This window comes from Meleagris gallopavo, chromosome 3, assembly GCF_905368555.1.
Source record: "Meleagris gallopavo chromosome 3, MGAL_WU_HG_1.1, whole genome shotgun sequence".
Taxonomy (NCBI): Eukaryota; Metazoa; Chordata; class Aves; order Galliformes; family Phasianidae; genus Meleagris; species Meleagris gallopavo.
This window is the reverse complement of record NC_139406.1, coordinates 42,197,134-42,224,660: the sequence shown is the minus strand read 5'-3', so window position 1 is coordinate 42,224,660 and position 27,527 is coordinate 42,197,134. Positions and strand designations below refer to the sequence as shown.

The following is a 27,527-nucleotide window of genomic DNA, read 5'->3' as shown; positions in this document are numbered from 1 at the left end:
TAGCTCGGTTTTGTAGTGGCATTGTGCTTGTGTAAGCTTCAGCTACTGGTATTGCACAGAAGGTTGAGGATGACTACAAATGAAAGTGATAAGAGAGAACAGACTTGTTTTCTCTGATGTTTGCTTTGGCTTTTTATTTTTTTCTCCTTTTTTTGGTGTCATTCTTCCCACGCTGGCTTTGTAAAGCAAGAATTTTATATTAGTTCCTCCAAATTCATGTTTTTGTTCCCAAAAGCGGTGTGATTTTTGCAAGGTGCTGAGAACCAAGCAACTCCTGTTGCTTCTTTGCTTTTTGCTTGAGACCTCTTCCTGTTAACTAAGGTTGTCATTCAAGATGAGAAGCAAGCAACACAGTTTCCATAGAAATACCAGCAACTGTAGCTTCCAAAGGGTAATTTCTTCCCTTTGGTTGCTCATCCGTGCTGCTCTGGTATAACTGGGAGGTTGCAGAAGTGATTGCAAGTGATTCATTTCTAAATATACATAGTGGTATGGGCAGAGCTTTGAGTATGGTAGTGGGCTCTGTTGGTGTTCACTAAGAGCCTGGTTTCTTTGTAAGTGTGGTGGTATTGAGTGCCAGAGCTCTTTTAGACTTAAATCTGAATGGGAATGTCCTAGAAAAGTTAGTTCTTTTCTAGTTCAAGAGCAGTAAGTAATTGGAAAAGGTACATTGTATAGATCCAGAGAACAAGGTAGCTTTCAGTGGGCAACTTTCGTACCACTTAGCTGATAAAAATTAAGGAAACTTTTCCCCTCTCAATCTTCCCGATTTTGGTTTTGAGTCCAGCAGCACAGCATGGATTGTTGGAACGCTGGGTGCCGTGTCCTGCGGCCTCGGTCTGCGAGCTTTGCTTTGAAGCTTACCGAGCCCTCTGGCTTCTTGTGGTGATGCTGGTGGTGATTAAAATAGGGGATTTGCTTCATTTTGTTTTGTTTTTGCAGAAGAATTGTTTGTGCTGAAGACTTTTACCAGTAAAGGCAGCAGTAAAGGATCGCTGAGAATTTTCTTACCTTAGACTTGCAGCCACTCACACGAATTGATTAGCAATGCAATAGAATGAAAAAAAATCACACTTTTCTAGGGCACAGTTTTCTTTGCAAAACTTTGCAAAATGGACAGCATTGGTTCTGACAAAATATGGAGTGTTTTCAGGATATTTCTGTGATGAATTACATGGTGCGTGTGACTGACTTATTTTTCTTCTTCTTTGTTTTAGCTGAACTGGAGTTTGTTCAAATCATCATTATCATTGTGGTTATAACTGTTATGGTGGTAGTGATCATCTGCTTGTTGAACCATTACAAACTCTCGACGCGCTCCTTTATCAACCGTCAGAGCCAAAGCAGAAGACAGGAGGATACTTTGCAGACAGTGAGTACCCACTCTTCTATCTAATTCCTTCTCATGCTGTGCTGATCTGCATCAGAGGCTGCAGAGAAGCTCTGATACATGCAACTGTTTTAAAAATCTCTACTGTCAGTTTTAGTGTTTCCTATAGTTAGCTGCATTTATCAGCGGAAAAAATAGAATGTAAATTTAAAATTTGCTGCCTTTGAGTATTTTTAGGCCCTCGTATGTTCTGTGTAGTATATTGTCATTATATGCTTGGAGGTTCAAGTGTGACATACTTTCTCTGCTGTGATTTGGGAGGGAATGAAGGAGAAACAAAGCCATTTACTTCCTTGGATATGAAGAACTGACATATGTTGTGACTTCTTGTATATTTACTAATGTCTTGGAGTTTTACCACTGTTACTGTTCTATGGAGCTGCAGGGACACTTTACTGGATCCAGAGCTTTTCCAGTAGTGGCCCAGAAAAATGTGAAATATTAGGCACAGTATCGTTCCCAGGGTCCTGGAGTGGTTAAGATGTCTTGCTGGAGAGTGAAAGGCTTAACACTGAATCTCCATCTGGACTCACCAAGGCCATCCATAGTCAACTCAGCAGTACGTGGGTACCTAACTTGCCTTGTGAGATGGAAGTTTGATGGATGGGTTGCACTGCTTCCTTGCTGGGATTAACCACAGAGCATCCCTGACCTAGAGGTGTCCCTCTGAGCCTTCACTGCCAAAGCATCCCATGATGTAGTAGGGAGATCTTTTTTCTGATGTGCTTTTTGGCATCCTCTGAGCAGTGCCCTTGGTTTCTCTGCTGCCATGATGGCCACAGAGCAGTTTGTGAGGTTTGCTTGGTGATGCACTGAGTTCCTGGCAGCTCTGTTCGTTCTACCTTTTCATTCTATTTCTCTGGCAAAGCAACTGTGTGATGGCAACTGGAAGGCACAGTCCCTGATAGCCTGAACTAGTATTCAGTCTAGTGAAGCTTAAACTACCCTTTTTTCCACACCAGTTGAGTCTTTCCCATTCTTCTTTGTTCTCCTTATCAGAACGACATAGTGAGAACTTCAGGGAGCCAATCTGGCTGAAAACAAATCATTTTTTTTAGCGCTCTTCCACTGAGGTGACTCTTCTACCTTGCAGGAGAGGAGAGGAGCCACCTCCTTGAGAGTAGGCAGCCTTGCTGCCTATTTCTCCATTCCCCAGGAGTATTGAGCTCTAATTTGGTTACAGATGAAACTAGAGCTTGTGAAACCTTAACCTTGTTGACTTCTGAACTGGAAAAATTGACTGGATTAATTCGAGAATTTCTTTGAAATGGACACTCTAATTCAAGAATCACACTTCTGTCCAGAAAATGTTAGCTATAATTGCTATGAGTGCTTAAAATGACATGATTTCAGATAAAGGAAACACATTTTCATCTTCGCAAATCTTTTAAAATGGCAGTGAGCTGTCAAATGCATGAAGTAACCCATTATTTCCTGTGCATGGTTCGTTAGTACTGACTGTTATTAGAGTGAATGGTGCCTTTTCTCTTGGAAACCAGGGAGGAAGCATCATCTTCTTGCAAATAAGGACATGTGATTTGACAGTGAGGACTCAGCAGCTGCTTTGGTATCCAAAACTGCTCTTCTTCAGTCCTTTTTAAAACTCTGACTCAGTTTCATTTTGATGGCACCTTTGTAAGTAATGGTGATCACAGTCAAGTGCGCACTTCGCAGGAATTGATAATGGGACGGCAAGAAGTGGTTATTTATTCTTCTGAAAACTGACTAGTGTGGGTTTGTCAGCACAGTTAGTCATCTTGGTTTCTGGTAAGCTGAAGCCATTCTTAAAAAACTGCCATTTATGTGGGGAAGAGGACTTGAGAGTTCTCTGAGGTCAGGTGTCAAATATGTTTGAGTTCTCCCTTGTCTTAGGCGTTAGAAGGAAATTCTGGCAGAAACCAGCTGTGTGCTCTTTGCCGCACAGACCACAGAAGTAGCGTGCAGTCTCTGACAGTCAGGAAACAGAAGTATTTGTCTGGTGTTGTGAGACTGGAGGGCACCCATCCGGTCTTGCTGTCCAGAGCAGGTTGCACGAGGCCAATAGATGGCAGAGAATAGAAGGCTCCAAGGAGACCTCATTGCAGCCTACCAGAACTTAAAGGGAGCTTATAAACAGGAGGGAGAGTAACTTGTTACGTGGTCTGATAGTGATAGTAGAAGAAGGAATGTTTTTAAACTAAAAGAGCTGAGATTTGGGTTAGCTGTTAGGGGGAAGTTCTTTACTCAGAGGGCAGTGAGGCGCTGGCACAGCTGCCCAGAGAAGCTGTGTGGTGCCCCATCCCTGGAGGTGCTCAAGGCAAGGTTGAATGGGGCCCTGGGCAGTTGAGGTGCTGAGGGGCAGCCCTGCTTATGGTGAAGGGTGGGACTCGGTGGGCTCTGAGGTCCCTCAAGCCATTTCATGGTTCTGTGGTAGCATGTGCTGTCAGATGCAGGGTCAGTAATATGCATCGGTGTTTTAACCAGGCAGGCACTGGTCTATGTGCAAGTGCTGTTGGGAAGCGGGCTTTTTCCCAAGGGAACAGGCTTTTTGTGGTGTTCAGACTCTGAAAATGGATTTAAATGTTTATTAACCACTAATGTTTCCAGGGAATGTCATTCTGACTCAGGCCTTTTTGTCAGTAGAGAAATGGTGAATGAAAAAAGAGGAAGTTCAGCAGTATTTTTTAAAAAAGCACAGTAAACGAGCTGGCTAGTTCTGCAATGAGCCATGTGGAGGAATCCCCCTACCTGGCTGAGGCTGCACAGGTGTAGCTGAATCCTGCCTTTCCTATTCATTTGGGCTTTATTTTCTCCATGCCTGTGCTACATTAAGCCATGCACCTTTCCTTTGGTCCTGGCCTATCTCTGGTGATGGTGCCTTCCAGCAGCTGAGCTGTCATTGAATTGTACTGATTGCCTGGTTTGCCCACAGCCCCTCTTGTTCATTCTGCTGCCTTTTAGATCTACAGCAGCCATGAAAGGGTGAGATCTCTGTCACCTTCATCACCAGTCTTACACCTGTAAAACCCATGGGCTTCAAAATAAAGAAATGCAATGCGTGCTTATATGTTTGTGGGTTTCTGCTTTATCTGGCTGAGCTTTCTTCATGTTAAAAGAAAAATAGAAAGGGCCTGGAGGTTGAAATTCCCATTTTTCAGAGATCAGAATATTAAAAAGAAGATGAAATATCACTGAGATCCCAGGTGCTACTAACACTTGAAGGGTTGATAAGGGACTGATCACATAAAATACGATAGTTGCCTCCCAAGAAGCAGTGCTTGCATTCTTGTTCTGCAGATACACTTTTCTGTATGACCACTGGTTCAACTTTAGCTTTATTTTTTTTTCTTTTGTTCCCTCTTTCTAGAGCCTTACCACATTCTCATCTTTCCTGTGGTCTATCTGTGTTTCTTTTATTTCCCTGATTGCTGTGTGAAGGCCTTAAGCAGACCACAGCAGGACATGGGCAGACTTCTGAGCTTTCAGAAGTACTAGGTTTTCCTGCCGAGGTGCAAGCCGTGCTGTTTCCCGGTGTGGATATTAAAACACACAAACCTTACAAACACACAGACCCTGTTTGCTGCAGCAGCTGAGGTGGAGTTTAACCGCGGTCTTAATATGAGCAGAAATACAAGTTCGGGGGAGAGAACCATGAGCACTGCTGAGCACCAGCTGTGTTGGCGTAAGTGGTGTCTGTATCGCAGCAAATGAAATATTAAACATTTCCCCCTTCTGGCCAGCCCAATGGCAGCAGGTGGGGTCAGGGCCGCGTCGCTGGAGAAAAGCCACTGTCGGCTTTGGAATGGAGCCATGCGGCAGCCCCAGAGAGGCACGTCCCAGGGGTGCAGGCAATTGCTGTGCTGTGAGAGAGCTGAGGTGGTGTGGGACGCCGGGGCAGTACTGAGATGAATCGTTCTTGGTGGTGATTAATTCGGAGTGTCATCACCCGTGATTTCCAGAGGGACGTTGAGGGAGAACTGATTCATGAAGTGACTTGCGGGGAGGTGCTTAATGAGCTTCTGATGGCACTAAATGGATTTCTCCCTCCCATGTTGGTGGCTTCTGTCATTACTTCTTTGTCTCTTACCAAATCAATGGGGAAGAAGTGTGGAATGTTCGCGCTGGTCTGCTGTCACAGGGGTCTGTCCTGAGTGCCCAAACCCCTGAGCATGGGTGTAAAAGTGCTGTGTGCTGTCCCAGAACTGCTCTTTCCAAATAAAAGTGGAAATTCAGGAGAGTGAGAACTGAAAATCCCAAATGCCAATGAGAACGCAAGTGTATGACCAGAGGAAAGCATAGATGGGAGAGGCTACCCTGCTTTGCCAAACCTCTTCCTTTGTGCCAGACATCAGCTGGCAGGAGCTGGGTGCACGCTGTGTTCTCCTGCCTGCTGGGAGAGACGACGTGTTCTAGCTGCTGCTCTTTGAAGTCCGCCACAATGAAGTCAGAACACCTTTAATAAGAAAAGCAGCATTGAGGAGATCTACAGGTGGGACCTGAAGCAAGGGGCGCTGACTCCTGAGTGCTACTGACTCAGTGTGTCATTGGGCAACTTGCTTCATCTCTAAATCCTGGTTCAGGATGGAAAGGTTGGATGGCTCAGGTTGGAAAGGACCTCAGAACCCACTCAGCCCCACGCTGTGCTGTGTGCAGGGCTGCCTCCCAGCAGCTCAGCTGCCCAGGGCCCCATCCAACCTGGCCTTGAGTGCCTGCAGGGATGGGGCACCACAGCTTCTCTGGGCAGCTGTGCCAGTGCCTCAGTGCCCTATGAGTGAAGAATTTCCCTCTAACAGCTAACCTAAATATAGTAATGATTGTTTCCTTCACTTCCAGAAGTGAAGTGGAAAGGTGTTGTGAAGCTGGGGAAATAAAGGCCTTAAAGCATCAAGTAACAGAAGTAAGCACTGCAGATGTCAGGAGGCAGAATAAGAGTGAGAGTCAGACTCTCAGTAATTCTCAAACCCCTGGTTGGAGCCGTGTGCCCTTCGGCCAGACACTGCAACCTTTCCGGCCCTTGGGAAATGCAGATCTTAAAGCAAAGAGCAGTCTGTCTGCAATGCTTGTCATTATGTTAGGGAAAAAGCAGCAGTTTTGCCTTGCTCGTATCTGGGACAGAAAGTGTTGCATCTTAGGAGCTTTGATGGACTGCATTGGTCAAGAGGCGGTGTGGTGGGGACTTGTGTGTGTGTGTTCCCAGAGTGCTGCTTTAGTGTGGTGTAATATGGCACTGCCACCTAGGGCCGCAGTCAGAAACTGCACTGCCTGCGTAATGCTTCACCTGCTAAACAGAAGTGTATACGTACATATATGTGAATATTACGTATACGTGTTTATGTTTTATTATATAAAATCAAAGGGAAAAGTGAGACGCTCTCAGTACCTGGAATGGGCTGCCCGGGGAGGTGTGGAGTCACTGTTCTTGGAGGTGTTCAGGAACTGTGTGGATGTGGCACTGAGGGACATGGTTAGTGGGCATGGTGGTGGTGGGCCAGTGGTTGGACCAGATGGTCTTAGTGGTCTTTTCCAACCTTTATGGCTCTTTGATTCTTTGAAATGCACTTCAGCAAATGCAGTGCTGACTTCTGTTTCTCAGGAAGTACCATTTCAGGCAGAGTTCTAAGTGCCAGAAATTGAAAAGTGAAAAAAAGTGGAAAAAAGCCAAAAATCACCTTAAGGGATTCAGTAAATAAGCAAATCTGTGATGGTATGGCTTGGTTTAGCTTCATTACAGTTTGAGGAGTTTATCTTACAGAGCATGCATTTTTACCTGCAATTTGTCTTGAGTTAAAAATTCCTCTTCGAGTACATTTCTTTCCTCCTGGCCATCAGTATGCTGATGCTGACCCATGGTAGCTGGGTGGCAGTGAGAGCTGCAGGAAGCACAGTACTTAAATGCAGCCTCAAGAAGTCTGAAGCTATAAATGTTCATAAAATACTACTAAAGCAAGTTAGTTAGGTTTATCCAGTCCTAAGTTCTAAACCTTGACTAATCATCACCACTAGACAATCAAGAGATCACCCTGTTGGATTTAGTAGGTAATGCTGATATTTCAAAGCCTAATCTTAAAATGTGTATTTGTAAATTTTTCTGAAGCCCAGAGTCAGGTTAGGTCGGCCAAAGCCATACTTGCAGCCTTAAAATTTGGCTTACTCTGGTGTTACCTGTAAGTACTAGGATTTACCATGAAGACTTGTATCCTTATTTCAAAACCTAACAGTGTTAGAAATGATTGTGGCACAGGGGATGAGTGCGTGAGCTTTTCCTTCCTCTCACTTATAAATATTGAAGCTCACGCCTGCAGACCGTCAATCCTAAGAAGGAGCAAGTTGAAGTGGCTGAGGCTATCAAGTACCTACAAGAAGCAGGGAGGTGATGTATGGCCCACAGAAGAGGCATAGGTGGAAGGTACTCAGGCTTAGCCCTCACTGACACACCTGAGAGCTCCTTGTGCCTGTCTGTGGTGGTCTGACGTAAGGACTGCCAGCCCCCTCTCCTCTCATATGCCCAGCCTGAGGGAGAGTGCTGGAATTAGCAAAAAAGAAATGATCTGCTTTTATTTGTAGTGCTGACTTTGTTTCGGATTTCCTTAAGGTGGGGTCCTCAGAACAAGAGAATATAAATACAAATGCTATCAATTCTTACTTGTGTTTTGCTGATCTGGCCACATGGAATCATATTAGCAGTCAAATGAAAGTCTGCAAGTAAACAGACAAGGGGAGAGCAAGAAATAACACCTTCTCTTTGTGTAAAGCAACCAGTCAGCCGAGATTGTTCATGGCAGTCCCACATTATTTCATTCTTCCTGCACCCTGAAGAAAGGTCTTTCAGATATTTCCATCCTGCAGCACCAGATTTTTTCCTTTCTTCTCCTTTCAGCCCCTCGCCATCATTCCAAGACTAGTGGAGCTCAGGATGCCCCTCTTCATGTTTGTGTTTGACATTGCAGGTCACTGTGCAGTAAGTTCCTATTCTAGAAGAGTTCAAGGATTCCTTTACAGCTGAGTGTGGGTGACCCTGCCAACTCCTTCCCTTTCTCCTTGCCTCTCTCACTGTTCATTTCTTAGGAAATACTACTTTTCTGAAAGAGTGATCAAGCATTGGAATGGGCTGCTCAGGGAGGTGGTGGAGTCACCGACCCTGGAGGTATTCAAGGAATGTTTGGATGTTGTGTTGAGGGACATGGTTTAGTGAGTGCTATTGGTGATAGGTGGATGGTTGGACTGGATGATCTTGAAGGTCTTTTCCAACCTTGGTGATTCTGTGATTCTAAAATTTGTCCATGCAGTAAGTAAGAATCACAGCAAGACTGAACTCCTGTTCTTGGTTTTGGGATCCCAGCACCCTAATTGCTTTCTGCATGTCCCTGCGGTAGCTGCAGTGCCTTCTCCTGTACCAGGATTCAGACATCAGCATTAGAAGTGCATTCTGTTGGATGCTGCTGATTCTAAGGCTCTGTGTGCCGAGGTGCAGTATGCAGGTCCTGCTGTGTGTCTGTGTGGAGAGCTTTGCTCCACACTGTGCCATCTCCTTTGGTTCTTCTCAGTCTCCTGCCTTAGGTGGGTAATAGGATGGGGGTCATCACTTCCACTTTCACACTGGTAACACGTTCTGAAGTGACTTTTAAGAAACATGAATGGTGGTGGTGGATTGAATTCCTTTCTGGGCTGGGTCTTTAGTTTTGGCTTTTTTCTCTCTTCTGAACCTGAATGCTTTAAAGGAGAGAAAGTGGCACAAATCATAAAGCTGCACAGTTGGGAGCTTGCTGTTGAACAGCAGCCCATGTGTTGTTAACTGGGCATTTTAGTATTGGCTACTAGATTTTACTGAATTGCAATAGGCTTGGAGCCTGCTTGGCCAGCTGCTGATAACTTGATTGCCTGTAATTGTGCAAATACACCCTCAGATATTTCAAAATGTGGGCATCTGGGTGATGGAGGGGTATAAAGGGAGGTGGATACTGGTGTAACTTGAACTACTGCAGTGACACAGTTAACATTTCTGTAGTTAGCAAAATCTTATATAGCCACTGTAGTACATGAGTCTACCTAAGAGTCTTTTATAACAGGTGTTAGTGAGTGGGGATACTTGCAAAAGGAAATTGTAAATAACTTAAATTGTCAGCCTTCTTTATCTACTCTCTATAGCTACAGAAGAGAAGTGACTGACAAGCTTTGTTATTCAAAGCATTTCTCTTAACAGCTGAATCCTATGGGAGATTCCTCCCAGAACAGCTTTCCTCTGTGGTGGACTCTCCTGACAAGATCACAGACGGTTTTGGTCTCTGAGTGCCATGCTGAACATCTAGTTAGGTCTATTTTTACATCTGAAATATGTTCAAAGATGCTCTGGTGAGAAAAAGCTGTACAGTAGGATTTGCAGTGTGCATTTTCCTTTCTGAAATTTCTGATGCCTATAAAATCATGCAAGTTAACTTAGCACTAAGAAAATGCTCACAACCGTGTATTATTTTGATTTTTTTCCAGTAAGGTTGAAATTCTGTCCTTTACAGCTTCTCTAGTTTGTCCTTTTCAGCTTTGAAGTTTTCCAGTAAAATAAATCAATTGCAGTACGTTTTAATTAGTTAAAAAAGTAATTGAGAAGTTAAATAACAGTACACCTGAAGCTATTTTCCCGTATTGACAACTTTTTCTTCACCCTTTTATTCTGCCCTGAGTACAGCACTAAAACAGGCTGCCAGGGAGTGAGAGAGAAAATACTTCGGCCTGGGAAGGTGGCTGTGAAGTGCCTGAAGAGGGGAACTGGTGGCTGAAACCAGTTTCATTGCTGATTTGTGGTGGGAATCAAGCACCTGACGGTGTTGACCAGGGTATTCCTGTGTGTAGAGCAAATGTCGCTTCTCCATGGGACATGGCAGGAGTCATCAGGTTTTGTTGTGCACTGTTTTGACTCCTTGTGTAATCAGGACACTGAACAGCAGGACAAGCTTCATCAGACCTCATGGCAGCCACATCCCATCATGCGGCTGGGACTGGCCTGCTGCATTCCTGTGGTTTGTGAGGCTGGCTGTTGTGGCTGGTGTCTCTGCACGTTCACAGTGCGCTGAGCTTGACCTGCTTGGATGCAGAGCTGCTGTTCGTTTTACTTATAGAAAGCAAGGGGTGGGACTTCCCTTAGGTGTGGGTAGCCAATGGTTAGAAGCTCACTGTGGTATTGAGGCTGGATTGTCATGTGATTTTTCTCATGTGTTGTTCCCTTCTGCATTGCAGGAAGGGTGCTTGTGGCCTTCGGAAAGCTCGGTTTCACGCCAGGGTGCTTCAGAGGTACAGTGACATTTCTTACCATCTTTGGCATAATATACATTTGCCTTCTCCTAAAACATGCATCTACTTAGTAAATAAGGCTTTGGGAGCGTAGATCAAGTATCACATTCAAGTGGACATCTGAGCCTATCTTAACTTCCATTCTTTAAATGTCTAAGACATTTTCATTAAAAGAATGACATTCTAGCTGTCTGATGCCTCATCTCCATTAGCAGCTGCCTGTAACTTAGTAGACATTTGCAGGTAAGTGACGTGCAAAGGCTCAGTAATTTTTCGGTGGAATACAGGAGACCTGTTGTTTTTCTTCCTGTATTTTTCCTGAATGTGTGCACATTCCCTATCACCAGTGTTTCCCAACCTCTGGTCAGCACAGATCCTGGGCCTATGTGATAACTTGTGGGTGTGCTGTCCTGAGCGGCCCAGCTCTCCTGTGCAGCTCACACTGCATTTGTGTGGGTCAGGGACTAAGGACCCTGTGGGGACCCAGAAATTAAAAGAGCGGTTTGATAGATGTAGGTCTGAGAAGTTGGTGTGTCTGTCAAGATTTGGAATGGATCAAGTGAGAAGCAATAGGTTCCTCACAGGCAATCTCAAACTCTTCCTCTTGTAAATCCTGACCTTCTCCAGTGCTTAATATGCCAGAAATTTCAACTCTCAGTGCAGACATCCTTCCCAGAGGCTGAGAGCTGAGGAGGAGGATACCTGCTCTGCTCTCATAGTGAAGGCGTGAGACCTGCTGGACCTTCACAAAATATACTAAAGTGACCGTATGAATTCTTTGTTAGCGCTGGGTATTAGGTTAACTCGGAATAGGAAGGGTAGGCTCAGGCTGCCGCTGAAGTTCAATATTGGGATGCTTCTGTAGAACTAGTTAATAGTCAAGACTAGAGAGGAAAATAATTTGGAGTGTTTCCTAAGTACAGAAGCAGATTTCATTTATCTTAGCTATGCATGTTTTAATGTTAGAAGGAGCTGTATAGGATCATCTTTCTTGAAGCTGTTCTGCAATATCTTGTGTTAGATTCTTCTTGAACTCCTACCTCTTCTTTTCCACGCGTGTGTGTAGAAGCAGGCACACACAGTATCTGTGGGATCGAACCTTTGAGATAGGTGATAGAAGCATTTTCTGTCTATTAGTTCTTCATCAATACGGAGAGCCCTCAGTGCTTTGTTCAGGTGTGGAGTCACATCTCTCTCTCTTCCCATTGCAGATTATGTATGCTCCAAGGTCCAGGGACAGGTTTACCGCCCCATCTTTTATGCAGCGGGACCGTTTCAGTCGCTTCCAGCCTACTTACCCGTACATGCAGCATGAGATTGACCTTCCTCCAACCATTTCCCTCTCGGATGGGGAAGAGCCGCCACCATACCAAGGCCCGTGCACCCTTCAGCTCCGGGACCCAGAGCAGCAGATGGAGCTCAACCGGGAATCTGTCAGGGCACCGCCCAACCGAACCATTTTTGATAGCGACTTGATAGACATTTCCATGTACAATGGGGGCCCCTGCCCACCGAGCAGCAATTCGGGCATAAGTGCAACCAACTATAGCAGTAATGGAAGGATGGAAGGACCACCCCCGACGTACAGCGAGGTCATGGGGCACTACCCAGGCTCCTCGTTTTTCCATCACCAGCACAGCAATGCTCCTCCTTCCTCGCAGAGGGGGAGCAGACTTCAGTTTCAGCAGAACAATTCAGAGAGCACAATTGTCCCCAGCAAAGGCCAAGACCGGAAACCAGGGAACCTGGTCTAAGTCACTCTCCGAGGTGCATTTGGACTGAAGACAAGAGATTGAAGCAGGGCGGTGGAGGAAGAGCCCCGTGCTCCGGTGCACAATGTTGTTACATTTCACATGGTACAACTTAGTAAAACCAAACGTGCAAACCAGTTGTTTGTTTCTGATTCCTTTCAGGGGAATTGCATGCAAAGCAGATCGAAAGAAATACAAACTTCCATTCAAATTGTCTATGAGCAGTGTTTTGGGGGGTGGGGGGAAAGGGAATATAATATTTTTTTTTAATAAACTATTTCAATTATTTAATTCTAAAAGTAAACTTAGCACAGAAATGAGGCTTGTACAGCCAATTTTGTACTCACTGAATGGCAGAAAGACGAAGGTTTTGCTAGTTAAATGGGGGAAGAATTGGCCAGTTTGCTTTTTTTTTTCTCCCAGGGTGTGCTTTTTTTTTTAAAATATGAATCAAAATTTCTGTTTTGTGTGCCAAGGTATAAAGTTGAAAACTTAGATGAATGCAAGGAATTAATTTGTGTTGTGATAAATGTGTTTTAAAAAGTTGCACTATCTTAATGTTTTAAAAATTATATATGAGGGAACTGTTTTATGTGAAGTTCTTCTATATGTTGTCTTTTCACCTGTGGAATAACAATTGAGCCCCAGAAATGATCTGGAGGAGTCTGCCCCCTCCCCCCAGGTTTGCTAGAAAAGGGGACAGGACTTATCCTAACATCTCTTGACTTACACAAATCGAGAAATACAGGGACACTTAACTTGTTGACTTTGCAATAATTTGCATCTGAGTAACAGCGCATCAATGAAGTGTCTTGGTGACTTTCGGATGGAAGAAGGCAAATGTGACATCCCAGCATTTTCCATCACTTAGAATTTAGCTATTTTGCAGTTTAGACTTGTTTGTTTCATAAAAGACAAAACAAAAGCCCAGATGTGTTGATTTGTATTAATTCTAACGAAGTGCTGCCATTCTTTTCATAATGCAGTATCGCCAGTACTTAAGGTTTTAGAGATTTTTGTTCTCACTGTAGCCTGAAGTGTATTTAGTCACATATCATGACATTATGCAATAAATTGTTTAAAAACCCAGAGTGGGTTTTTTCCCCTGCAATGCTGTTAACGTATGTGAGACTCTGTTGTGCTTTGCGCTCTCCATTGCATCTTTTAGATACTGAAGTTCAGCCCTGGCAATCCATCCCGTTGGAGTGAATGAGCCTTTGTGGCTGTGACCCCCGCGTGGTCTCTGCAGCAGTGCTGGGGCTGGCAGGCAGGAGCGCTCACGCGAAGTGTTGGCCTTCAGCTCTGGAGGCTGTGGTGGGAGCCCTCTTCTGTGCATGTTGTCTCGTGGGCGCCAGCAGAACTGTGCTTATGGATGGAGGTCATTCAGGTAGTAATGAAGCATCTATGAGCCTGGCTTTTGTCATGCTGGTCTTAAAAGTAATGGGAAAGTTTTGCCTGCTGGTAAAATGGCGTGTGAGGCACTTCTTCCCTACCTGGTTTTGTGTAGAAGCAAATGCAGCACTGGAAGGCAGTTGGTGAATGGTGGTAGTGGCAGCACAAGCACATGAAAAAAGCACAACTTGCACTTAAAATGCATTTTGGAAATGGACTTAAAGTAAGAACCTATGGAGTCTTAGTTTGAATACTTTCTAATATATATGTGTGTGTGTGCGCGTCATCGACTTCTCACCTTTTCTACCCCCTGAAGCCTTGTGCTTGGTGCCCAGGTGCAAGCACCAGGTGCACCGGGTGCCGGCTCCCATGGCCGGAGACAGGACTTCTGCATGGCTTCTGGCTGGGCACCTGAGGCGAATCTTTGATCTATGCAGAGTTTTAATGCCAAAACAGTGTGTGTGTGTCTTTGGTGTGTGTGTGCGTGTGTCGTGCAGGCCTCAGCATAGGTTGTTTTCTTCATGAGCTAATTCGGTTTTATGCTAGTTTAGGGAATGTTTGCAGAAGACAAGACCAACCAGTGTTGATTTTGGTCTTGGGTGACTTTTGCTGTCCTTGGGAAGTGAGCTTTGGCCAGACAGTGCATGTGCCTACACAGGTCCTTTGCGGTTGCCTCAATAAGGGTTATTTAGCCAAGAAGCCTTTAGGTGAGAACAGCTGGAACTCGATGGTTGTGTCTGAGCATGCCTGGTTGGGGCCCTGGGGTTGGACCAGTTGAACACCAGCATCTCCCCCTGTGCAGATCTCACACGAGTGAGCCTTGGATTTACCTTCAGAGTCACCTCTTGGGAACATACTTTCTTTGAAGTCAGCCCTTTGCCATCTTTTGACATCTCTGTATGCCGGTGAATTTCTGCGTATTCCATCCATGTTCTTGGAAATTATGGTTGTCACAGTTTCTTGATTGAAGACATTTTTCTGTGCGTGGAAAATGTGAGCCATTTCACCCATTCTGTAGAAAAAAGTAGTGGAGAAAACAAACAATTCTTAATATTTGCTCACCTAATGGTTGCATTTCTTCCTACATCTTTGCCTTCTCTTTGTGTTGTACTGTGCAAAGCTCACATGCGGCCATCAGTAAGGAATTGTAATGGTCTGGTGCTTGGTGCAGGCAAGCTGTCATCCACTGCTTTCGTTTGAGGGCCTCTTACAGGAGTAGATGCGATATTTCTGAATAAATATGAAGGGTATTTGGTGGGGAACCCAGCAACAGTGTAATGTTACAGAAGTGTGTGTTCCTTTTTTGTTGTTGTAGTGAGAGGAAATCTGCCTTTGTACCAGAAATGAATAACGAAATTAAATAGTGTTATTAATACTTACAGGTTTAGAAGTTAGTATTCTCTGAATGCAGGTGATTCTGTGCAGCATTTGTGGAGAATTCCCTTTGAAAACACCCAGAATTAGGTTCCACAGCCACTCAAATGTGACTTTGTAAGCTATTAAAGATTTCAATAAGCCTTGTAGAGTTAATTACGTAGATTACAACTCCATACTGGTGTTCTACCATGCACGGAAAACACATAATGCACGTGCACAGTGTTTTGTCTGATCAGTCCTATTAGCCTGACCTCTGGCTGCATCTCCTGATCTTTGCTGAATAACCCATCTTCCCAAAATTCACTCCGATGTGCCCAACTCAGAAATTTTCAGGCTAAAAGAATTATTTTTTTTATTACAAATTAAAGCATCATGACCTCTCCTCTGTCTACCACAAAGATTAGTTCTTCCCTTTAGCGGCTTGTCATGGGTCCCTTCTTGGTGCTAAATACATCTGTTTGCTTTCCTGTGGTCCTGCAGGGCTGGATGTGCGGGATGCTCAGCCATAAGGAAAAGGTTTCAGGAGGAATGTGCTTTCCTTGTGATGGAAGAGGAAGCCGTGTAGTGCTAGAGCATCCCATATCTGGCTGGAGGAGTCCAGCCCTACCGGGCGGTGCTGTGCTGGCCCTGCAGGCTAACACCCTGCTGTTGGGGCATGGGGATGCTCTGGAGCAGATAGGCTGCTAGCACTCTGCTGACTCCAAGCCCTGCACATTTAAGCAGGTGGAAATCGATGTTCTAAAATTGTTCTCTGCGGTTTTTGGGGGGTTTTGTTTTCCTTTTCCAAGGTTAAACTGTATGCTTGCTGGTACATTTGAAGATATTTATGATTGTCCGATTGTCCCCAGGCTCTCTCTGGTCATTACCATTGAGTTGTGTTGATGTGCATGTGTGTGTATACATACCTGCATGCAAAATTGTGCCTGTGACCTGTTCATCCATTCTCTATGTAGTAATTACTATTCCATAATCACCTCCCTGAAATGCTAACTGACATCATGCTCCCAGGAGCATCATTTGTCACAAATAGTGGGAGGCATGAGGAGTATTTGTTTCTTGCTCCTGTGACTGTTGTGCACTGTTTTTGGGAAGTTTTGCTGAATGGATCCTTGCCCATGCCCTGGTATGCTAGTCCATCTTCCACCCAACTGCTCTCCTTTTTCAGGCTGGGCTTTGAAAAATCCTCATGCCTTTGGGACAGCGCTAATGTAGACCTCATGTGATGATTTATGCAAAGCAAGTGTAATTCATGTATTCTTTAAATCTCAGAAGCATGTTATTTCAAACCTTGCTGATGCTAAGAACCAAGTGATATATTAGTATACTGGATTCGGATGAAGGTTGGCTTTTGATTACATCCTTGCTTTTTAGATAAATGGCGTTAGGAAGAATTGAATTATGCATCAATGGCCTGAGTTGCCTGCTTCCCAACCAGCATGGCTATAACTGCTCTTCTAAACTACCCCAAATGTGTCAGTTGTCATAAATACACTATGCTCCTCATAGAAAAGAGGACTCATGCTGAATTATTTGAGACCTGTTGAGGTCCCTTAGAACGTGGAAAAATCCCTTGTGAGGGTTTGTTGGATGTACAGAGGTTTCCTGGCCGAGCTCTCTGTATTTCCTCTATTTTGTATTAGTAAACTGAAGCTCAAAATTTTGAGAATGGCCCAGCTGAAAAGGTTGGTTGGTAAGATTTTTTTATATTGAATAGTTTGCCAGTCTTGGTTCATTAGTCAGGGGTGCAAGTTACCTTCTGCCCCACCTCTGCTTGTTGTCACTGTGCTGGCAAAAGCCCCACTGGGCACACTCACACCAGCAAAAATAAGTCATTTTATTGGTATGGCTCCACTTGGGGATCAGCAGGAGCTGCATCACAAAATTCAGCCTCCACGAGCAATGCTGGAGCCCGTTGTCTCTTCCCAGCAAACTCTTTCCTTATCAGTGGCAGCTCTGTTTGGATGAAGTCCTTTACCGTGCTGGTGAGAAGGAGGCTGCTGGTGTTCCTTTAGAAGAGTCAACAACTATTGGCATTAAATGCATTTCAGAGCCATCCTGCTTTCAAAATAAAAACAACTTAATCTCGTAATGAAACTTGTTGCAAACTCTCCCAGCTTTTCCTTCTGCCTTGCTGTTTTCTCCCTGTTTGCAGGCTGAGCAAAAGCAACCAGGTGGCACCAGTTCTGCTTCAGCACCAGCAGAGCTTATTTTTGTGTTGGTTGACAGAAACAAACTCATATCCTAGAAAGTTCCCCTTCACCCCAACAGCTGCTCTCTGTGTGATTTACTGCTGGAGATGACTCTGTCATTTCTTTGCTGTATTACTGCTGCTGCTGCTGCTATTTTACCTGGTTTGGTATGTGAGCTTTCTGAGATGGTGTGGGATGTGTAGGATCTTGTGGGTGATGAAACTGTCTCTTTTTCTTCTTCCTTTCTCTCTTTGGTTTGTGCTTGTTTGTCTGCTCTGGTAGGGTTATTAATGAGTTATCGATGTACGTGCTAGGTATAATTTTGAGGAGGTTTGCATGTTGGTAGTTTGTAATCAACTAAGGTGCCTCATGTTCAGGTCTGAGCAGATGGGATCCCCTTGCACTTGAGGGCCTGACACAATGCCCGGTGCCGTTGGTGGGAGGACTCTTGCTGACTCCAGGGGGCGTTGGGTCAGGCCTCGCGCTCCCACCTTTGTTGTGCCTCACTTAAAATGGTGCTTTTTTGGTCGTCTGTCTTCTTCTTTCCAATTTTGTTAGGATTTTTTTTTTTTGTTTGTTTGTTCGTTGGTTTGTTTGTTTTTGTATGGTGCTGTGTATAACTTGAATATATTATGCACATATCCTACCCAATGGGTAGAACAACAAACACACAAAAACAAATAGATGTTAATACTGTAAGATAATGTATAGATGATACCAATTTTAACACAAAATAATGGCAAAGACTTTGTGAATGCCAACTTCTGTGCTTGGTCCTCTTTTGTAAGAAGATTTGCAATTGAATGCATACAAATGACAAAAAGTCTATGTATTTTATTTTCCTATTAAATATCAATATAATATCATAAGGGAAAAAGTTTGAACAAATCCTTCTTGGCTCGCCTGTGTATAGCAACTGGTCATTGGATGCATCTTTGCTGTGAAGATCTGTTCTTTTTTTTTTTTTTCTTTAAATATGTCACTTTAAGAAAAAGGAAAAAAAAGCAAAACAAATGAAACCTCCACAGCTTTAACCTTGCAGCTAGCTGCTTCTTGTCTTGATCGTTGCCTTGCTATTGCTGAGTTGGACCAGTATTCGTTACTACTTCTCCAGCAGATTTATTATTTATTATCCTTGATTAAGTTGTGGTGTTGCTTTTGTTTCTTTTTAACCTAGAAATGGGCTAAAACCTTTCAGATCTTTTTTTGTCTGCGTCCTTGATGGGAAGTGAAGCTCAGACAAGTGGGAACCGATCTAGACCACCCCTGTGAAATGAAAAGGAGGCCAACAGGAGTTGTGTGTAACCAGCCAGCTCTGCTGTGCTGCTTCCCCACTGCTGTGCTGCATGCTGAGCGGAGCGCAGGCCTTGGGGCCTCGCTTTCCTCATGCCCCACTGCCGTGCCGATTGCTGACAGCAGCAGCTGAGCCCAGATCAATATGTAGTATGGCAGAAGGAAGGCCGCAGCCTGGTTGGAGCCAACATGGATACGGAGTCCTTTGTGCTGTGCATTTCAGCTGGTAGGGTGGTGCCAGCAAGGGGACAGGCCTGCCCGGCTGCTTGGGTCCCCCCGCACGTGCCCATGCCCCATGTGCTCTCAGTGTGGCTTGTTCGGTGAAGCAAATACCTCAGGAAAACTGAACGTGAAGTTCTACTTTAGAGAATTGCAGATACTCTACTTATTTTTCTAAGCTGTTTGTTCTGACTATCCCAGGACGGTAGGTGATGTACAAGTTTGTCGGTCCGAGACAGACCAGTCCTCTTGCTGATGGATGCCGGCTGATCTCTCATAGATACCCCTGTCTGTACGTAACTTTTTTATACTGTCAGGCTTTAACCACAGAGGTAACGTAGCGGCGTGCCACGATGTTGTCGAGGGAGTGTTTTTATTGGTTTTCAGGTGGTAGCCCAGTGCTGTGAGAACTCCCAGGGGCTGTACCTGAGCCCAATGAAGGCCGTGTTGAAGCCCTGTGGGCTGAGCAGCCCCTGGCTCCCACCTGCAGTGCTCACAGCCCGTGGCTCAGAGCACAGCCCTTGGTTGCCCCAGGACTTCTCTGCTGACCTGAAACTCCATCTACACATTTGTCTGTAAATATCTTTTTAGAACCCCCACGGGCGTCCTGTGTCTGAATGTTGACCGTGGCTGTTCTGTTCTTCGTTTTAAAGAAATCCATACATTTTATGGCCAGTTCCTCATTGTCAAGCCTGTGCAGATAGCTTGTCTCCATCCCTCTCTCTATTGAACTGTTTTATCAGTAAGCATGTACCATAGTGAAGTATGCATATTTTATGACTGTTGTTCGTTAACTCATTTATTGTTTGCCAGGGCATAGAGCAGTTGTTCTGGAAGTGTGTCTTGCCTGGTCATGTCGCGTCTCTGTTTGCACTGCAGAACAACTTCTGTGCGCGAAGAAAGAAAAGCAAACAAAAAACCCAGACCTTGACAAGCAGGAGTCTTTAAAGAGCAAACCTTGTGCTAGAAGAACCTAAGGTGTGATTTATCATATCAAAACTTGCATATTGAGTGGACCAAACAGGAGCACGTCTCCTTCCAGAGGCACTAATTGGCTTTGAAGCTGCAGTGGCAGGAGCAGATTCTTGAGTGTCTTCACAACCGTGTTCAAACTTTGCTATTTTCCACAAAGCGCGGTAGGCAGCCAGGATGTTAGAAAAGGTATAAGCAGAAATTAGGAGAGCCTCAGGCATCACAGAGCCTGGACAGCAAAAATAATAATAAAATCACCTTAATATCATTTAACAACCTTTTCTACTTGCGGTACCAAGGCTATGTAAGCGCCGTTAGGGATTTTATCTTTATAGCTATCAACTGCCCAATGCTGCTGTGCTCAGAGCATTTCATGACGGTATGTATATTGGTCAGGCTGTTTTACTTAAAACTAACCACCCAATGCCTGGTTTTAGAGTGTGGACCCTCTCTTTGTTGCTTCTTGCTAGTTATTTTACAGTGTAAAATGCTTTATTGCTGTATGGATTTTTTTGTATTTCCAACATTGTGGCTTACAAGATTACACTTTCAGCATCTCTTATTTTTGTCCATTTTGTTTCAAGTTATTCTGAAATATGTACAGCACTATCAACGATATTTAATCTTTCTTTTAAATTTTATTGTTGTAAAAACAAATCTATTAAAAAACAGTACTTTTTTTTTTTTTTTACAACTGTATTGGGATTTCTCAATAGTTGTTCATGTGACGCTATGACAAACCTGGTTTGCTTTAAGTTTTGTTGTTTGTTTGTTTGTTTGTTTTTTACCTTATTTTCCTTTTAACACAATTAATTTGTTGCTTATTTTCCACCGTAACTCCCGGTTATATAAAGGAAAAGATTTCAACTGTTGTGTATCTGACTCTTTTAATTGAGCAAATGGTGATGTCCTAGTTTTTAGACCTAAGGTCTGTTATTGCAATACTTTTAAAGGAAGATGTTGCTCTAAGTGCTGTTGTTAGTTTTAAATACAGATTTTATGCTTGTTCTTAATATGCTGTGGTTAAACCATAGCACAGAATTATTAAAAACCATGAAATGCATTTGTCTCCTATTGAATTTCTTTGTGAAGTGGGGAAAAAGGGGATGAAACACCAGGGTGACATTCTGTAAAACAAATGCTTGTCCTTTTTTGTCCTTGCTTTTCTGCTCTCAAGCTGGTAGCTGGTCATTAAGGAGTCGAAGGGTGGATTCGGTCCTTGAAACATAGGCTAAGAACACCGCTTGACCCCCTTGTGGGCACCCAGTGTCGTGGCTGCCCCTGGCAGGGCAGTGCTGGCCCAGAAAGTGGTGGGCAGTGCCCAAACCATGAAGCTGAAGAAACTGATTGAAAAGCGAAAATACAGGCTATGGTTCATGCAGGGGAAAAGCACGTATCCTTGGTAATAGAAGGTAAATCCAACTGTCGACAGGTGGTGCCTCTCACTTCGCTATTGGAAAGCTTAACAACATGAGAAGTGAGCAGTTGATTTCTATTTATGTTGAAGTATAAAGTGATGCTTCATGTAGTATGATTATTAATGTAATCCTTGTCGTGTGATACATTTTATACCTGTGTCTGTGCTTGCTGATTCCTCTTGGAGGGTGATGCCTAGAGGGAGGTGGTGCTGCAAATGGGGGGCAGTGTGTGGAGAAGAGGCTGCTGAGGGGGCTGCGCATCCTCTGCCCACTTCTGACACACTCCTTCAGGAACAGCTCTTGGGCTGCCTTCGGACAGGATCTCTTTCTGCTGTTCTCTACAAATGGCTTCCTTATTTAAGTGCTGCAGCACTTTTTGTTGCCACCATTTAAAAGTGTAACAGTTCTCTTTTCGTATAACCTCCCAAAGTCAGCATCTCCCCCTCTGCAGGATTTTAATTCCTCCTTAGTGCTTAGAAAGTAGCTGGGGCCTCCATGCTTAGAAACGCTCCAGACCTCTGAGCGTCTGCTCCTCCTCTGCTGTCTGAACCCTGAACTCCCTGGAAACTGCTTTTTTGAGACTGCTTTGATCTTTTACTTAATCTGGTTTTAATTGTATTTATATTTGTTTTATAATATGCCATTCTGTTTGATTGTGTTTTAATATCTTTGCCAATGGTTGCAGCTCAGAACTTGGCTATAAATGGGATGTCTCATCTCAGTAGGGTTACTTTTCCTATTTAAAGATTAATACAGTGGCTGCTGCAGTCCTGTGAAACCTTTCGGTCTGGCTTCCAGGCTCCCCACAGTATTGCCTCTCATTACAAACACCCTGGTTGTACCACTCCAAATCCTTTTCTTCCCCAAGACCGCTCTATAATGAGGCTTGGTTGCTTAGACAAAAATTAATTAGGCTTCTCTCATTATCACTGTTTTGATCGGTCGTGCTTCAAATAAGTTCTAATTAAAATGCACATTTTAAAAACCTCACTGCTGAATCCTGTTCTCATCACTTGCTTCTGCTGCAGTGATGCCCAGCTTTTGTTCCACGTGCATTGTGCCACTTCCACACAATTCCAGCACCAGGTAAGAATAAAAACTTGGAGGTTTTTTTTCTTTTTAGGCTTGTTTTCTACATTTTTTTTTCTAGGCTGAGTGTGAAATGATTACTCCTGAGAGCAGAGGTTAGAGCTGAGCTAGCCCATTCTTTTCCACGTGGTCAAAGTGGCGAGTTACATTTCTCAGTAGCCCATACAGTTCACAACATTAATTACTCCCAGAATATTCCTCAGCACTTGAGAAATCACCTACTGTACTTAGTGCTGGTTAACTGCCTTCTTCTGCTTACCTTAGGTGCTTACCTTATATATTAATTAAGTTGGAAGAACTCTGGGATGCGTAGCAATGCTGGACACATACTGAAATAAAGGCAACGTGCTGGATGCCGGAGGATTTACAGACTGCACGTGGAGTGGCACATGCTGAATGCTTACTGTCCTTTGTAACACGTGCAAACCAGCAGCTCCTTACTGCAAAATACTCCGTACTCAGTAATGGCTTCTGCTACAAAGCGCTTTGCACAGAGGTGCTAACACTGCTTTAAAGATGCATGCAGAAGGACACGGCAGCACGCAGTGCAGAGCCATCTCCCCACCTCCATCGCTCGCAGTCCCTCCTGCAGTCAGGTGCTCTCTCTCCCCGCTCCTTCTGGCATCCGTGTGCTTTTGCCTTGTACAGAGCTATCATCTCCCTGGGTTTTGCTGGTAGTTTCAGGGTTTTAAAAAAGCCGTTGGAACATCTTGCCTGGAGAGAGAAGGCAGTTTTTCCACGGAGGCCAAAACGTCACCCTTGAGCCCAAGAAGCTCCCTTCAATGCCAATGCCAGATCACTCCAGATTAATTTAACATTTGCAGACATTACAGTGATTGACAGTGGAGTTGAGTGGAAAATTCCGATTTAATCCCACTCTGTGTGCCACAGACATGGCTCAGACAGCTTGACCTACATTTAACCCTAGACAGCAAGAAAGTCCCAGAGGAGAAAAAAAAACCAAACTAGTTTTGTCCTCAAAGCTCTGGGAATGTTACAGCTTATCACATGTCCCCCTGCATAGGCATACATGTGTAATTATGTTACCAGTCTCTGAGACTTTCATATGCTGAGCCAAGCTTGCCCTAGTTGGCTTTACTTGGTGAAGAAGCCATATAAGCCAAATCAAAAGCATTAACACATTTTCATACCCTTTCAGCAGGGTTTATGGCAACAGCTAAATATATAGGAGCTGTTTATTTTCCTACAATTGGGTTAGGATTGTAAGTAAGGGCTTTCCAATTTGCTTCCAGCTGCAAACTTGACAGCTCTCCAAAAAAGCCAATGAGCTGGTGTCTTTCCCTCTGGAGAAACCTGACGAGCAGGGCTCAGCAGGCCACTGCAAAACTGCTCTTCTGGCCACTTTGTCCCCCTTTGGCTTTGCAGTCCAGCTGTGTGCATTTTAGAGGGTCAGTGGTGCAGCATTAGATGCCGCAGCTTCTCAGTGAGAGGTGCACTGGTGCATGTTGAAAGCTGTATGGCTGAGTGCTCGCATCAGCTGCTCCGTGCAAGTCCTCTCACCTTTTTAGATTATGCTGCATGTTCTACCAATACTATGCTTATAGATAAGAAAACATGCACACTAGCTCAAGCCATATGCTAGGGGAAATGGAGACTTTCATCTCAATTAAAATTATACTCCATCAGGTAAATGGTACTGAGCACACTAAAATCACCATCTGACAATAACACTGAAGAAGTAAAGAGCTGGTCTGGGCTAAAACTCTTCTCATAGCAATTGCCACACAGCTTGTGAGTTACTCCTGACTGGGACATGGGAGATTGTGGGAACATCTGTTTTCCCATATAGGTCTGCTCTTTATGGAAATGAAAAAGATTCAGGCCTTTACCTTTAGGGACGGAGGCTGGCACAACCACCATTGCCCCCAGTTTCATAAGGTAGGTCACTTGGCTAGCCAAAGCAGCAGTTACAAATATTTCATACAATTATAGAATCATTAATGTTGGAAAAGATCTCTAATATCATCTAGTCAACCATCCACTTGCCACCAATCATGTCCCTCAGTGCCACATCCACACATTCTTTGAACACCTCTAGGAACTGTGACTCTATCACCTCCCTGGACAACTTGTGCCTGTGCTTCACCACTCCTTCCGAGCAGAAAGCCTTCCTAATATCCAACCTGAACCTTCCCCTCTTTCATTTTTTGATGAAGCTTTACCCAGTTGTATTTAGTTTGCTTTTATTTTGTTTTTTCCTTTTTTTTTTTTTTAAACTACCAAACAAGCCTGTGTATCCTCCCCTGTATTTCCTCCTCTGTAGTTGTCCAGTCAATTGCTTAAACTCAAACCCAAACTTGATGCTACATGTTGCCCTGTGGCCTTATGAAATCAAGATGTATTCTTTCTACTTAGAAGATCATCTTCATCAAAATAGCCAGATAATTGCCAGGGGATAATTACAGCTCTCTAATTATTATTGTTGCTGACGGTAAGTGATGAATAAGGACAAACGCAGCTCAGTGCTCCAAGCTGACACCCATGGGGAACACAATCAGAAATGTGTTTTGATGAGGATGGTCACATGAGGACAGCAGTGACCCAGCAGATGATGTGGCAGGTGCCTTGCAGGATTGCAGTGTGCTACCAGCGGCCAGGGGCTTTTTCTGCTGCCACTGAGTGCCCCTCCAGCAGCTCCAGCCCTGTCCTCCAAGGTAAGGGAGGGGAAATCTCTCAAATATTTTTTCCAATCGCTAGAGCCCCACTGGGTCCTGTGTGTTCTGGTTGATGGCAAGGTGAATGAGTCAGCAGCTCTGGCAGCCCCAAGGGCCAACTGTACCCTGTATCCCTTGCAACTCAGGATATCTTACAATTTTAGGATTCTCAGGCCATTGGAGATTTTCTCAGTGCTTCCCCATCTAGCCCTTATGCTGAGGTTGAAGGGTATGGAACCACATATTTATGGCCAGAAAAGCCAGAAGGATCCATGAGAAGCCAGAAGGTACCCATGAGGACTGTGTGGCAAGTTCTCCTGAATCTGACTCACAGCTCAACCCAGGACTGGGATATGGGTGTGCTTGATCCCTGCCAGTAGGAAATTCCATCCCAAGTGGTCTGTGGGTGCCAGCTCCTCTTCAAGCTCCAGCCTCTATTTGGGTTGTGACTTTTTCTCTCACCCCATCTGGGCTTGCAAATTTTACTTCAGCCCAGTCTTGGACCGCTTCTTTAGCTTAATTCCCTCCTTGGGTCATAACTTCACAGCAAACTCTACTTTCAGCTGCCATATCAGCTACAGCCCCATCATGGGCTGCAGCTGTGACTCTATCTCCATCTTGGGCTGTGACTCTGGTGCAGCTGTGGGCCATGATTTGCTTGTCTTTCACTACAGTGCTGTCTTAGTTTGAGGTCTAGCCTTGTCTTGTATTATGATTTTAGCTCCAGCTCCATCTGGGGCTGTAAATTCAACTCTAGTGCTATCTTGGGCTGCTACTTCGGCTTCAATCAGCTATCAGGCCATAAGGTTTATCCCAATCCCTGCTCAGAAGGCTAATGCAGCTTTGGCCCCTGTCTTAGCAATGACTTTGGTTCTTCCTCATCCAAAGCCATGACTTTTGCTCTGGCCTGATACTGGGTTACCACTTAGGCTGTGACTTTGGCTCTACCTCTATACTGGACTGTGACTTTGGCTTCACCCTCTGTAGGGACTCTCATGTCTATTCTGGCCATTGCTTGATCTTCCTTGACTTCTGCCCCAGCCTCATGGACTGTGTCTTCAGGACCCATCCCATTCTGGTCTTGCTTGCTTGTTTTGGCTCCAGTCATCCCTTCAGCTGTGACTTCACCTTCTAACATTGCTTAGGGCACAGCTTGAACTCTTGTCTTCATTGGGTCCTCCTGTCTTTGTCGCTGTTCCCTGTCTGGGCTGTTACTATGCCTCCAGTCCCATCTTAGGCAGCTGCTTCACCTCTAGCCTGCTATTGGGCTGCAACTCCTGCCCAGGAGGCTACTGCACATCTGCTCCATGTTTTGGTTGCTTCTTCTGATCCAGCCCTGTACCTAGCTGTGACTTTGGCTTTGGTCTGATATTAGGCTCTACTCTGTCACTGTGCCACCAGACTGTGATTTCAGCGCTATCTCGGTGCAAGACTTCAGATCTGACCCCATCTCTGCCTGTAACTTCAGCCCCAGTCCCAGTTGTAGGCCATGATTTAAGCTCCAGCCACCATCTTGGACTTTCGTCTTTCAGGTCTAGCCTGCACTGGGTTGCTACTTTAGCAACCAGCTCACTGTGCAACTTTGGTTAGGCTTGATAGCAACTTGTAACTTCGGCTCCATATCTGTGGCTTCATTTCCAGCTTTGACTTTTGCCCTGGCCCAATAGTGGGGGCTGTGGCTTCAGCTGCATTTCCATCTCGGGCAGTGACTTTGGCTTTGGTCCCATCTTTGGCCTTGGCTTTGGCTCTGGCCTGTGCTTGGCTCACAACTTTTGGTCTGACTCCATCTTGACCTATGACCTCCCTGAATCTTACACAGGCCTCTGATTCTGCTCAGGTGCATTTGGGATATGAATTCACCCCTAGATCTTGCTCAGGCTGCTATTTCAGTTCTGGAAACTTGTCAGGCTATGATTTAGCTTGAACTTGCCTCGAGCCCTTATTTGGGCAATGCCTTCAGTCTCACTGTAGGCTGCTAGAACTGCGGCTGCTTTTTGGGCTGCCACTTTGGCTCTGGCACCACTCTGGGATTGAACTCTGGCTCCTGCCTCATCCCAGGCCTTAAATTCAGATCCAGGTCCTCCTTGTTTGCTGCTGTGGATCCTGCTTGAGAAATACAACTTCATTTCCAACTCCTGCTCCAGCAGCCACTCAAAACCCTCACATTCATGCTTATCAGCAGCAAAGTCAGTGTAATGCTCTACAAGACTGCTGTATATTAGGGAGGAAGAAGGCAGAAATTGAGTAAGTCACTAAAGCAGCAGTTTCTCCACTGACTGTATGCCAGCAAATGCCTTCACCCTGGTCCCATCAGATGTTTGATGGTTCTGGAAAGAGGCAAGGACAAAGGACAACACCTCTCCCTTCCAGGGGATGAATCACAAAACCTCTCTCTTTCCCAAGCCACAGCACCTGCATCTCTTCCTTCTGTGCTACCAAATGCACCTCCTGAGGCTGCTTCACAATGAGGGACGCTGCCATCACATGTGTGCCAACTGTGG

General features: G+C 44.7%; 1 protein-coding gene across 7 annotated transcripts in view; it reads left to right on the top strand.

Moving 5' to 3' along the window:
- LOC100544230 (low-density lipoprotein receptor class A domain-containing protein 4) overlaps nucleotides 1-27,527 on the top strand; it is a 317,415-nt gene that overhangs the window by 251,561 nt on the left and 38,327 nt on the right. For 6 of the 7 annotated variants that reach the window (XM_085220725.1, XM_085220723.1, XM_085220724.1 and 3 more), the window contains 3 exons: nucleotides 1,218-1,372; nucleotides 10,598-10,651; nucleotides 11,863-20,907. In XM_085220725.1, coding sequence (XP_085076851.1) covers nucleotides 1,218-1,372; nucleotides 10,598-10,651; nucleotides 11,863-12,405 — 752 coding nt within the window. In that variant the 3' untranslated portion in view covers nucleotides 12,406-20,907. Of the gene's footprint in view, nucleotides 1-1,217; nucleotides 1,373-10,597; nucleotides 10,652-11,808; nucleotides 11,830-11,862; nucleotides 20,908-27,527 lie in introns of those variants that run through there. The other variant, XM_085220728.1, reaches the window with a different exon arrangement.